This window comes from Gigantopelta aegis, chromosome 10, assembly GCF_016097555.1.
Source record: "Gigantopelta aegis isolate Gae_Host chromosome 10, Gae_host_genome, whole genome shotgun sequence".
In the NCBI taxonomy this organism is placed as follows: Eukaryota; Metazoa; Mollusca; class Gastropoda; order Neomphalida; family Peltospiridae; genus Gigantopelta; species Gigantopelta aegis.
This window is the reverse complement of record NC_054708.1, coordinates 72,530,447-72,543,532: the sequence shown is the minus strand read 5'-3', so window position 1 is coordinate 72,543,532 and position 13,086 is coordinate 72,530,447. Positions and strand designations below refer to the sequence as shown.

General features: G+C 34.9%; 1 protein-coding gene across 1 annotated transcript in view; it reads right to left on the bottom strand.

Moving 5' to 3' along the window:
- LOC121383791 (polycystic kidney disease and receptor for egg jelly-related protein-like) overlaps positions 1-13,086 on the bottom strand; it is a 63,292-nt gene that overhangs the window by 29,982 nt on the left and 20,224 nt on the right. Inside the window, exons 8-11 of the mRNA XM_041513888.1 lie at positions 9,897-9,987; positions 7,134-7,225; positions 5,765-5,890; positions 389-477 (exon numbers count right to left, since the gene is read on the bottom strand). Of these exons, the coding sequence (XP_041369822.1) occupies positions 389-477; positions 5,765-5,890; positions 7,134-7,225; positions 9,897-9,987 (398 nt within the window). The remainder of the gene's footprint in view (positions 1-388; positions 478-5,764; positions 5,891-7,133; positions 7,226-9,896; positions 9,988-13,086) is intronic.

Genomic DNA, 13,086 nt, shown 5'->3' with positions numbered 1-13,086 from the left:
GCTACTCTTTTCGATTAGCAGCAAGGGATCTTTTATATGCACCATCCCACAGACAGGATAGTACATACCATGGCCTTTGTTACACCAGTTGTGGAGCACTGGCTGGGACGAGAAATAGCCCAATGGGTTCACTGACAGGGATCGATCCTAGACCGACTGCGCATCAAGCGAACTTAGAAGACTGGACATGTTGTATTCGATAACCTCATTTTCAACAGTTTCTTTGGGAAACATGCCACTGACCCCCCACAACAAGTTTCTTGTCCTTTAGGCCATCACATTTTCATCCTGTAAGCAATCAAGCTGACAGTCCCTGCCCCACACCCCCACCCCCTCCTCCCCATTTTCAAAAACTTTGGCATGTACTTTTAAACATTAAGTTTCTTACAAGCCAATGTGTCTCGAAAGAGAAGGAAACGTCTTCGATGTACGCTTTAATCCATCTGCTAGCTGGTTGACAACAATCAAGGCATGTTTCTGTGTAAATAAATTGAATTTATTTAATTTTTTAGGAAAAGAAAATCTTGTCTCATATTTCTAGAAAAGATTATCCTCTTGTGAAAGCAAATTTTTTTTTTTTTTTTTTTTTAACACAGTAATCAATACTTTAGTATTGTTATAAAAAATCAAGTCTGGAAATAAGTGGCGGATCACAGACGTTAACTTGTCAGATATAAATTTGTCATTTGTAAAGCTTTGACAGTCACAAACTTAATATTAGTGATCACTTTGTCCGAAATGAATGTAGAAAGATATTTACTTAACGTGTGCCTTGCATAAGTGTTGAAGCACTTCAATACATTATTTTTTAAAATGCATATTTAAAATAGTTGTTTTGACCATATATCATGCAGCATGCATATGTGCTTATGGAACTGTTGCTAGAACGCCTTTGCTTGTACTTGGAAATGGTGTTTCCCCATGTCTATTTATAGACCCGAGCAAGCCCAATGACACAATGTGTTCTGAATGGCTCAATTAGCACATCTTGTAACACAAAAATTTAACCGTCTAAACTGAACAGTGGACAAATAATCTAGTGCCATTGTGTTTATTTAATATAAGTTGTATCTCTGAAAAGGCATGGTCTCGAGAGTAGCGGTCATTATCAATCTAATTAAAATTAGCTCCACTATTACATGTGGATCTAACACCAGCCAGTTGGAGCTCATGTCCACCAATCAAAACCTTACTTGCAGAATCCTGCCAGTGATTTAAAAATAATTTGAAAACATTCCGAATTATCCTGAGGGTATACGACATGTTTCGTGTGAATTACGAATGCCTTAAAACATGTTTTATTTTATAAAATAAATAATTTGTAATGTAAAACTGAAGACTGATTTAGTTTTTAGTTTTTTTTATAAATAAATAAATAAGTTTTAATGTAAAATTGAAGACTGATAACCCACCCCGTACGTATTGGTATGGTTCGCTGTACTGCGGCCACTAAAATAGACTCGCCCGATATTTTTAGAATTTGTATGCTCCCAAATAACGTTATAAAAGGTGAAGTGTGATTGGTCAATATTTAAATTATTATTTACAGACGAAATGTTACCTGGACATTGGGGACTATGCAGTGTTGTTAGTTTTAAATCACTGGCAGGATTCTGCAAGTAAGGTTTTGATTGGTGGACATGAGCTCCAACTGGCTGGTGTTAGATCCACATGTAATAGTGGAGCTAATTTTAATTAGATTGCAGTCATTATTTACATCGGCCAAATATACAGGTACATGTAGTGTGATGTGCACATACTCCGGGTTAGCTGTCAGTCTATATTTATTAACAGTACCTTAGCTTGTGTTGCAGTATGTTAATTAAGCAATCAAAATTAAATGGAAACATCTTTGTTTTAAAATAACTGAAGTGCACATATTATTCAATACATTTAATAGGTGCTTTATATTATAAGGTTATTTCAGTTTCGAATGTGATGGAATTTGTTGACATTTTGTTGGCCTCATCACAGTGACTGCATGAGCAGTCCTGAATTAAAGGAGACCGGACACCAAAAGACATGTAGTGTGTAATGGATTAAGTTAGCGTCAAAGACAGCATTACTCTAACGCCCGGCTTGCTGCGAGGCACCGGTCAGCTGCGCGTCTTAGGTTTGGGGTAAAAACAGAAGTCGGCGGGATTATGCATAGATCTGAACGAAAGCGAGGCAAAACGTCATCGATGAGAGTTACCAAGCAATATCGGTACACGTGTTGTGCCTTTTAGTCGTCTTCTTTTCTTTCTTTTTTTGTCTCCAGGTTTATCGGAAATTTAATTTACAAGATAATTAGTGTTATTATATACTGTCGACGTAATTATATGATGGTTGACTGCACAGTGTTTAACTGCAACAGTAACAGCAATGCATCACAAGAAACGGCCAACATCATGGTTTCGATTTCCAAAAAAACGAAAGTTGTTTTAAAATATGGACGCATTATTGTTGTCGAACGGGCTTTACACCAACTAAATACAGCAGGTTATGGTACATTTACAATGTGAAAATTAAAACAAGTATGTACTTAAGATATACATTAAATAAAGTTATTACAATTTGTTCACATACGAATATTTAAACTTCACATTTATTTACCTATAATTACCTAATTAATTTTCACCGACAGCCCATAACGACTCCATACTAACGTCTCTTGATCTAGTTGGTTTGTTAACCTTATAACAAAACACCTTCAAAACGTGAATTATTACGTTAGTTAACAATGTTTATCGTCAGTTCAGTATATTGTCATTAAAATTAAAATGCTAACACTTTGGCAGGAACAACATATGTACTGTGGCCAGAAGGAATGATGGTTAATTAGTTTTAAAGCTAATGTCGATTATTAAAGCATAATAAAATTGTACTTTTCAATGCTTTCTGTATGTCATATTAAAAATACTCTACACCAAATAATTATTTTAATACCTACCCTGGGTTTCTGCCAGAGGGCGTGGAGAATAAACTTACATGTATGTATTAAAAAATCTCAGAAATTTATGTATATATATATAATGTTTAATTTTTTCGATAGATTATAGTAACATAATTGCTGTTTAAAATGTATAAAAGTGCATGAAATAAAATGTTCAACAAAAAAACACATTTCAAACCTATAACCACCCAATATACTCCTTTGAATATATTTAGTTTTTACAGGCCCGTAGGAATGACTTGGGGGGGGGGGGGGGGGGGGGGGGCACTGACAGACTAGGCGTAAACTACATCAGATTTTGGTTACAATGGCAAAAATTAATGTGATAAAGAAAAGCTCACAAGTTGGGGGCACCCCCCCCCCCCCCCCCCCCCCCCCAGTTCCTACGGGCCTGTTTTATTACGTACCCTCAAATTACAATTAATACAATTAATCACTTTTGGCATCTAGCAATTTAAAGCAAAATTAACAATAGTTACCACATGGAATAAGCATCATATATTATTTTGTTTTACCTGTAATATATTTTACCTGTAATATATTTTCATCAGGACGTCCTTCTTGCTCCATGAATGATTAAAGAAAATAACACTGGATATATTGTAATTATTTTTATTTTATTCCAATATATAACAAATGTGTTTTATGTCAGTATGTAGAGCAAATTACTTGAAACAGTTGGTTTGAAATCATGATTACAAAATCCTAAAGATAAAAGGAACTGGTTCCTACCCTCACCCTCTACATATTATTTACATTTGTATAGGCCTATAGGAACGATATTTGAAGTGTGTGTGAGGAGGGATACAGTCTCTGGTGAGGGATACAAACTAGATTTTTATCTTTATATCATCTTTATTTATGCAAAGTAGTGAAAATTTAAAACATACATTTTCATCCTAGAATGTGTGATGGAGAACAAGCCCCTAGGCCCACCCCTCCCCAGTTCCTACGGGCCTGTTGTATTTTATATTAATAAATGCAAAGACCACATAATAATATTGTCGATAAGACATATTAGTTGTAAAGTGATTGTCAGTATGTGGCAACAGTATAATATTTTCCAACATTTCTGTGTTTCTGTACCCGGCTGTGGACAGTTTCGGCAGACTGGTAACACATTTTCTTAATAATTAAAAATACACTGTTTAACCAAACACATTAAAACGTGGAGGGTAACTAGTGAAGATAACAAAGTTTTTTGTTAAATTATTATATCTTGCTTTGGTGAGGAGGGGACGCTTTTTGCAAATTTGCGAAATCGGCCTATGGAATATCCACTGACGTGTCATATTTACATCTATGCTGAACAAGATTTATGATGAAATATTATTAAATTTTATGTGCTTTTCTTCTAATTAGGTCCATTTGCTTCAGTTTACATTAAAAATGTCATAAAAAATTGTTTTAAAATTGATTTAAAAAATGCTTGTATGCTAGTCTATGACCGTGTGGCTTCCTCGTCTTTGCCGGCAGTTGATTCATCCGAATTTTCGTCTAAGACAACATTTCCAGGATTAGGGACAAAGTCTCTGATAAGTGGTTCAAACTGATACGGTTTGATGCCATTAGCACAAGCTGGACACAATTCTTCGTCACTCGAATCCCTAAGTTCGTCCATGCTGCTTGGTACTTTCTTCAGTTTTCCTCTCATCGATGACGTCACGGGTCTAGCTCATCAATTGTCGACAGTTTTCGGCAAACATCGGCGAAAAAAAACCCCAACCAAGACTGGCACGCTCAACTTAGTCAATAAGGGGAGCGCGGTAGTTGCTTGTTGTGGTTTATGACGGCAAACAATTCATTACGCCGTATATATGGTTTGGTGTCCGGTCTCCTTTAAACATTTTCTTTTGTAATTTTTAAAACTTAAAATTAATTTAACCAAATAAATGTTTCAACTTGGCTTCATGGAAAGATATCTGTATTTCATTTCCAACTGAAATTGCAACATGTCAGAAAGTCTGACGGAACGTCAGCTTGTTTGATTATGAACAAAATGCCCCATCCCTAATCCAAGTGCTTATAAACTGCATTATTTTATCCACAATTGATTGTACTTATTTGCTGATTTTATTACTTTTTCTATATTTAATAGTGAACAAATACAACAGACTTTTACCTCATCTAAACCATTTACATTGGGCTCAATTTGGCCCATAGGTGTTTAGATGGGTTTCATTACATAATGAATAGTAGTTCTACGGGTAATAACAGTAAAATCTGAACCACAATGTTTACAACTATGATAAATTACACTTCTAGCTTTAATTACTGCTAGATTTCCCCCACATTTTGACCTGTATAACACAAATCATGAAAAAAACAACAACAATACATTGACACATATTCTACACACTAGAATGAAGCCATGTCACCTATATTGACTTCGCTGATATCGCCTAGGACAAAAAGCATGTAAATTTTCACCATCTGCCATTTTGGTTTTTTTATGGAATACTCTTCAAGAAGGGTGGGAAAACCTCTGAAGTATGTGATGCAATTAATACATCATGATAATTGCCTATACCATAATTCATGTCATGACGTTGTTAGATTACATCACATCTTTCCACTCCTCTTGGAGAGAGTATTCCATAAAAAAGCAAAATGGTAACCTACATGCTTTTTGTCTTAGGATATAGATGACATGATTACCATCTAGTATGTGTAATCTGTGTCATTGCAATGGGTTTTTCAAGATTTCTGTCTGGACAAAATGTTGTGGAAATCTTAAGATAATTAAAGGTATTGTATTTGTTAACAATGTGGTTCGGACTTTAATGAGATTCTACTAAAATATATTACTGAAATTACTGAAATATGTACCTCCATATTTTTTGACAACTTTTGTTCTTGTGAAGTGATGGCTGTTACAATCTGACTCATCCGAAGTAGCACAAATTTGTCTTTTATGTCGTAATCTTTAAGATATTCCATAAGCACTTCACGAATCTAAAACAAAATAACAACTGATGTTCGGTGATCTAATCTATCAAATACAAATGCCAAATAGAAATCACAGGTGAAGGCATCTAAAAAAATATACCAATTAATCTGAACAACAAAACCATCATCTATGATGAAGACCATATCTCTGCACAGTGCCGAGTGGAATGGGCATCTGGCAAAATAAAGATTGATTCCATGGATCTCTATCGAATGCCTCATCTATAGGAGGACAGCCACTCCACAGGAGATCCTTTACTGGACAAAACAATCCTTGACTACCAAAAAGAGGACAGCCACTCCACGGGAGATCCTTTACTGGACAAAACAATCCTTGACTACCAAAAAAAGAGGACAGCCACTCCACGGGAGATCCTTTACTGGACAAAACAATCCTTGACTACCAAAAAGAGGACAGCCACTCCACGGGAGATCCTTTACTGGACAAAACAATCCTTGAGCCTACTTATTTCTGGCTTACTGGGATGGATATTATTATAAAATATTGTGACACATATGTTTTATAATTCCTCAAAAATCAACAGACTGGTACTCATTTCTTCACTTCTAAGTCTAACACCTGAGGTGATGCAGAGGGTGGATTCAGTGGGATGGAGCAAACTCGTTGTGCCTATTAAATAATATAACAGTTGTCACATTTTTACCATTTTATATTAATTTAATATATCAATATACTATAAATCAAGTTTCACTAACTTCGCACTTAAAAGTCTGTGAGGGGCGGGATGTAGCCCAGTGGTAAATCACTCGCTCGATGTGCAGTTGATCTGGGATCGATCTCTGTCAGTGGGCCCATTGGGCTATTTCTTGTTCCATGACTGGTATATCAAAGGCTGTGGTATGTGCTACCCTATCTGTGAGATGGTGCATATAAAAGATCTCTTGCTGCTAATCGAAAAGAGTAGCCCATGAAGTGGCGGCAGCGGGTTTCCTCTCTCAATATCTGTGTGGTCCTTAACCATATAACCGTAAATAAAATGTGTTGAGTGCATCATTAAGTAAAACAAAACTCTGTGAGAAACTGATCTAAATATGAAACTTTAACACAAAACGTTTACACAAAAGTTGACGCCACCGTCGGAAATAAAAGTAATACCTGTATCTTGCCTTTTAATTGTGTTTTTTTAAAGGAGAGATAAAAATTGCAGTAGACCCACCATGTATAAACCAATATTTACAGTGCCTCCTTAATGTGATTAATTCTAGAAGAAAAGTCCTGAAATATTACCGATGACTCAATCTCTTCATTAGCCAGTGTACTTGTTTTCACATCGTCTTGGCCAAGCATGATAACAACAAACAATGCTTGTGTTAGAAAGTCTGAAGTAAGAATGAAAAATATACAAAGTGACAAATGCTTTTTGGTTACTCAGCATGACCAGCACAGAAGCTTACCGTCCATAATTCTGATGTCAGCAGGCTGTTAATTATTTTTTTAAGTATAGGTTATTTGAGAAACATGGGTAGAATACAGGAGAGGGCCTGGTAATTTGGCAAACTTGTGCCATAATCCTTTTGTTGTTTATGCAATAAATATACAGAACTTCACATAGGTTGTTTTCGCTTCCTATTTATTGCACAAGTTTATTTTGTGAAAGAAGATCTTTCTCAAAATAAACGGGTACAATAAATAGGAAGCGAAAACAACTTATGTGAAGTTCTGTATTTATTACATATCTTCTTTTACATTTTACAAAAACAGTTTTTAATTTAACGTCATAATAACACTTTATTAAATCTATGATCAAAACTCCTTTCATGGATTTTCTTAACGTTCAGAATCATGCTCTGTGGCCGCCTTGTGTAATGTTTCAAATACGATGTGACGTAATTTGTAAATCATATATGACGTCAGTAAATAAAAGGCGCTACCTGCAGTAAAAATAAAAAGGGAATTCCCTATTTAAAAGTTCCCGTCCAGATCACATATATATGTGTGACACAAAAATACATTTATCAGTTTGAAAATGTTTTTATCGATCACCATAGTAAGAGTGAATAGGTATATAATAAAACATGCTTTCAATCAATCAATATATCTGTTAAATGCAGGTGAGTAAGAAAACAAACAGCAAAGTTTAGGTGGCAGACATAGTAGAAGTAGCCACAGAAAATTGCTGCTATATTAATTAGTGAATACTGCATTAGTAAATCTGGTATAAGCCAATGTAAGCTTTTGTAATGTTATGTCCAAGGCACATGCTTACCGTAATAAACTTTGGAGTAGATTCAAAACTCTAATGACATGACATACATACACTTTGTATTGTGTTGCCACGGTGTTAGACTCTAGCTAGTACAGTTTTGAGTGTACAGTTTTGATACTAGAATCATTTTCTGCAACTCAAGCTGCTGGCAGATATGTGCTAGTGCTGTTTTGATTGGTGGACAAGGGATATTTACTCAAAGGTGAAATGAACAGTATGATCTGGTTTAATTGAATGCAGGGGGCGGATGCAAGATATTTTGTGGTATGGTACCCATACATGTAGTTAGTATTCAGTCAGGAGGTGCATTTCTTAAAACGGGCACTTATATTGTAATACAATATTCCTATGCATAACATACTATGGTATAATTCCCTCAGAAATACCAAACAACCAAGATATTACATGTACCCCACAATAAACCAATAAATGAATTGCATGCATCTGCTAAACACTGGGGGTTAAGGGGTATTTCAAAACTGGCTAGTGTACTCCTGGCACCTTCCACTGGATCAGCCCCTGCAATGTGTACTAACATTAGATAGACGCAAAACTATTAGTGAAGAATCCAAAATTATTAGGAATAAATATGTCACTTGACAAAAAAAAAAAAATCCAGAGAAATGCTGTCTTAAAATTAATGGATTTTAATCTAAATGATCAGTTTTGAATTTACAACAACCAAGAATAAATGTTTTATATTTTCAAAATTGCAGTACAAATTTCCAAAACTTTCCAGTACTGCAGTGTCCCAAAATTCAATGATTTTCAAGGAATTCACATCCTCATACAAAACACTGTATGAAATACATGTATAATATGAAAGTACACGTATACTATAGCTGCAGTGAGCATTTTCAAAACAGACAAAAAGAGAAAAAAGGGGACAGAAATAATGTTCAGGTACAAGACTCGGAATGTTATACTGCTGTTACATTAACATAAAAATTATAAACAAATAATTTCATTTACTAGCAGAATTGATTATATATATTGGAGAATCTGAACAGGATGACCGACATTATGATTTCATATGCCTGAGTTTTTTGTTTTTTTTGTATACTTAATGAATACTGTTCAATAATTATTATTAATTTTAGTCCAGCCCATCTAAATTTGCACCAAAATTATATTATATTAATAATTTATATAGGTTAGGAATGTTAATATTTTTCTTTAAGGGCGCAGCCAAAATTTATTAACGCCAATTTTCATTTTTAAAAATACTTTTGGTGTTAATATTCAAAATTGACCGTATTTGTTATGTTATCCCTATCTCGAGTCAGACCCCCGATCCTATCGGAGGTCAGTCTCTGGATAGGCATGTTCGAAACCCTAGTGGTATAAGGACACATTAAACCAGTTACTAAGCTAAGCTAAGCTACTATTTTGTGTCCAAAGCATGAGCTTATAAAACTTTTAGAGTCCAGATTCAAATCGCTAATGATGTCACACACATACAGTTTGTATGGTGTTGCAATGGTGTTAGAGACTCTATAACAGATTTGAGTTTAGACTAATTTTCGGCGACTAAAGCTGCTGGCAAATTTGAGCTACTGCTGTTTTGACTGGTGAAATTTACTCAAAGGTAAAATGGACAGTAAGATTATGTGTGTGATGGATTAATTTGTAGTTATTCACTACAAATAAATGTTAAAGTAGCAAAATATAGCACTTGTAACTCTTTAAGGCAATATGTATTATAAGAAATGATTCATTAAAATGTTTTTGTTTTTGGAGAAATAGAAAATGACAGCTAATAATCTGGTACATATAATTATTACCGTCTGTCTTATAACGTGTAGAAGTGATGTTCCTGGCAAATTCTTCTAACAGTTTCAGTCGATCCTCATCACCATCTAGTGGACTGAAAACCTGAAAAGCAGCATCCATTAGACAGCAAGAGTAGCGGTGAGGTGCCTAATAAGCCTGTCAGGGGGAGCACACAAATTACTCAATGTGTTACCAATTCATAAGGAAGTTATCGAGACTTGAACGTAACAATTTGTCTCCCACATCATTTTTTTTGTTTTAATTACCATGGGTGAAATGACACTGATAGCAATTTTTGACCCTGATTACGGCAATTTGTTTAAAGTTACTTTTGCAGAAAATAAGCATAACTGAAAGTTTATTTAGCTGTATATAGACATATTTCAAACGTACAAGTGGCAGATAATGCACACCAAGTGTATAATAATATATTTTGCCATCATTGAGGAGCTTTACCGATGCATTTTTGTGCCATCAGAAATGCTCCCAACCTACAGCAGTTTATATCTCAACAACGTCAATTGCAATCAGTGCCATTGTTAAGTTTGAGCCCTCAGATATGGTCTGGACATGGATTTCTTTTAATGTGCAGTAATGTGTGAAAAGGAGGTCGCAGTGACCTAGTTATGGTATGTATCATACAGACATCTCAAGTTGTACTTGCATGTAATGTTTGATGATGCAATATGAATTGATAAAAAAGATATGCTCCAGAAATAAAACGTTTCTAACTGGATGAGAATACCATACAATCATACGACCAGTCAAAGATGGGTGTAAATTAACATTAGATGCTTCAAACAAGACTGTTCAGACACCTATAATGTAACAGGGGTGGGATTTAGCTTAGTTAAGTGAGCGCTCACCTGAGGTGCTTGTGTCGCAGGATCAAACCACCTCGGTGGATCCATTCAACTGACAGGATTTTTTCTCATTCCAGCCAGTGCACCACCACTGGTCAAAGGCTGTGGTATGTGCTTTCCTGTCTGTGGGAAAGTGCATACAAAAGATCCTTGGCTGCTTAATGGAAACAGGTAGTGGGTTTCCTCTGATTACTATGTGTCAGAATAGCTGATGATTATTATTCAATGTGCTCTAGTGGTATCATTAAACAAAACAAACTTTAACCTATAATGTCAGCTTTCATCACCATTCAGTCTTTGCCATGGACAAAGGTTTAGGGAAATCGCTGTAATTCTTTGCACCCAACCAATATTCAAATGAATATGGCGAGCTGCCCATATCTTTAGTTATTTCAGAGCATGTTCCTGACACCTAGTTGGCAAAGTTTACACCAAACAAAATTGATTCTTTTCAACTCTCTTTTACAGTCATGGAACACTATAACTTAGAAGTAACTCTCTTTACAGATACTTATCAAACATATACAGTGTATGTTCCTTTTACATTTTAACATAAAAATCTTTCTGGATGTGTTATTACCTGTACAGATAAAGAAACTAATGTCCTGGTTTCAAGTTGTAAGATTGTTTTTATTACCTGTACAGATAAAGAAAACTAATGTCCTGGTTTCAAGTGAGTAAGACTGTTGTTATTACCTGTACAGATAAAGAAACTAATATCCTGGTTTCAAGTTGTAAAACTGTTGTTATTACCGGTACCTGTACAGATAAAGAAAACTAATGTCCTGGTTTCAAGTGAGTAATCCTGTGTTGTGTTATCACCTGTACAGATAAAGAAACTAATGTCCTGGTTTAATTACATATAAAATTCTGTAAAATTAATCTTCAAGTCCCACGAAACAGTGTTAACATTGCCAGCAGGAGTGAACTGGGGCGCTACCCACTTATAAATAGCATACATACAAATATTTGTAAATATTTTATGTACCTAGAAAATGTAGAAGAATCAAGATCTATATTATATGATGCAGTATCCTGTAGCAAAGAGCTACAAACACAACACAACATAGGCTGGCATGCCTATTTACAAGATATGCTTGATAATAACAACATTGACATAAGTCTATTAACTAACGCTAAAATTCACCCAAAATCAAACTCTAGCTACGCTAACAAAATCCTTGATGACAGATATTACAAACACTTTAAAATCAAGCTACAGAACTCTGAAAAGCTGCAAATATTTAAACATATTAAAAACAAATATGAAATGGCAAATTACTTGAAATATATAAAAAATACCAATTTTAGACAAGCTCTCACAAAACTACGTTTATGTGCTCACAGACTGGAAATCGAGGTAGGACGTTATAGGAATATCCATAGAAATGACCGTATATGCCGGCTGTGCCAAAAAGAACCAGAAGATGAGATTCATTTTTTGAATCGGTGTCCAATAAATATGCATTTAAGAAAAATACTATACTATAAAGTCGGTCAAATATGTTCTGAGTTCACATTTCTGTCTGAACTGGAAAAATGTGTTTTCCTTCTTGACAGCCCAGAACAAGTAACTCCAACTGTTGGACAATTCTGTTATGAAATGTTCAACCATAGGCAAAATGAACTTACCAGACCCTCTACTACAACACCAACTTGAATAAACACGTATACTCACTCAGTGACACTGCACACATTTACGTGTACATGTCGTATAACTATTACACGTATATACTCATTGTCATCATTATTATTACTATGTGTCTGATCTTACCATTTTATATTCTAATTATGTATGTTGTCCAATGTATACCATGCCATGTTTATATGATTCATATATAAATAAATCATTTTGATTGATTGATTGGTTTCAAGTGAGTAAGACTGTGTTGTTATCACGTGTACAGATAAAGAAAACTAATGTCCTTGTTTCAAGTGAGTAAGACTGTGTTGTTATCACGTGTACAGATAAAGAAACTAATGTCCTTGTTTCAAGTGAGTAAGACTGTGTTGTGTTATTACCTGTACAGATAAAGAAAACTAATGTCCTTGTTTCAAGTGAGTAAGACTGTGTTGTTATCACGTGTACAGATAAAGAAACTAATGTCCTGGTTTCAAGTGAGTAAGACTGTGTTGTGTTATCACGTGTACAGATAAAGAAACTAATGTCCTGGTTTCAAGTGAGTAAGACTGTGTTGTTATCACCTGTACAGATAAAGAAAACTAATGTCGTGGTTTCAAGTGAGTAAGACTGTTGTTATTACCTGTACAGATAAAGAACACTAATGTCCTGGTTTCAAGTGAGTATAAGACTGTGTTGTGTTATTACCTGTACAGA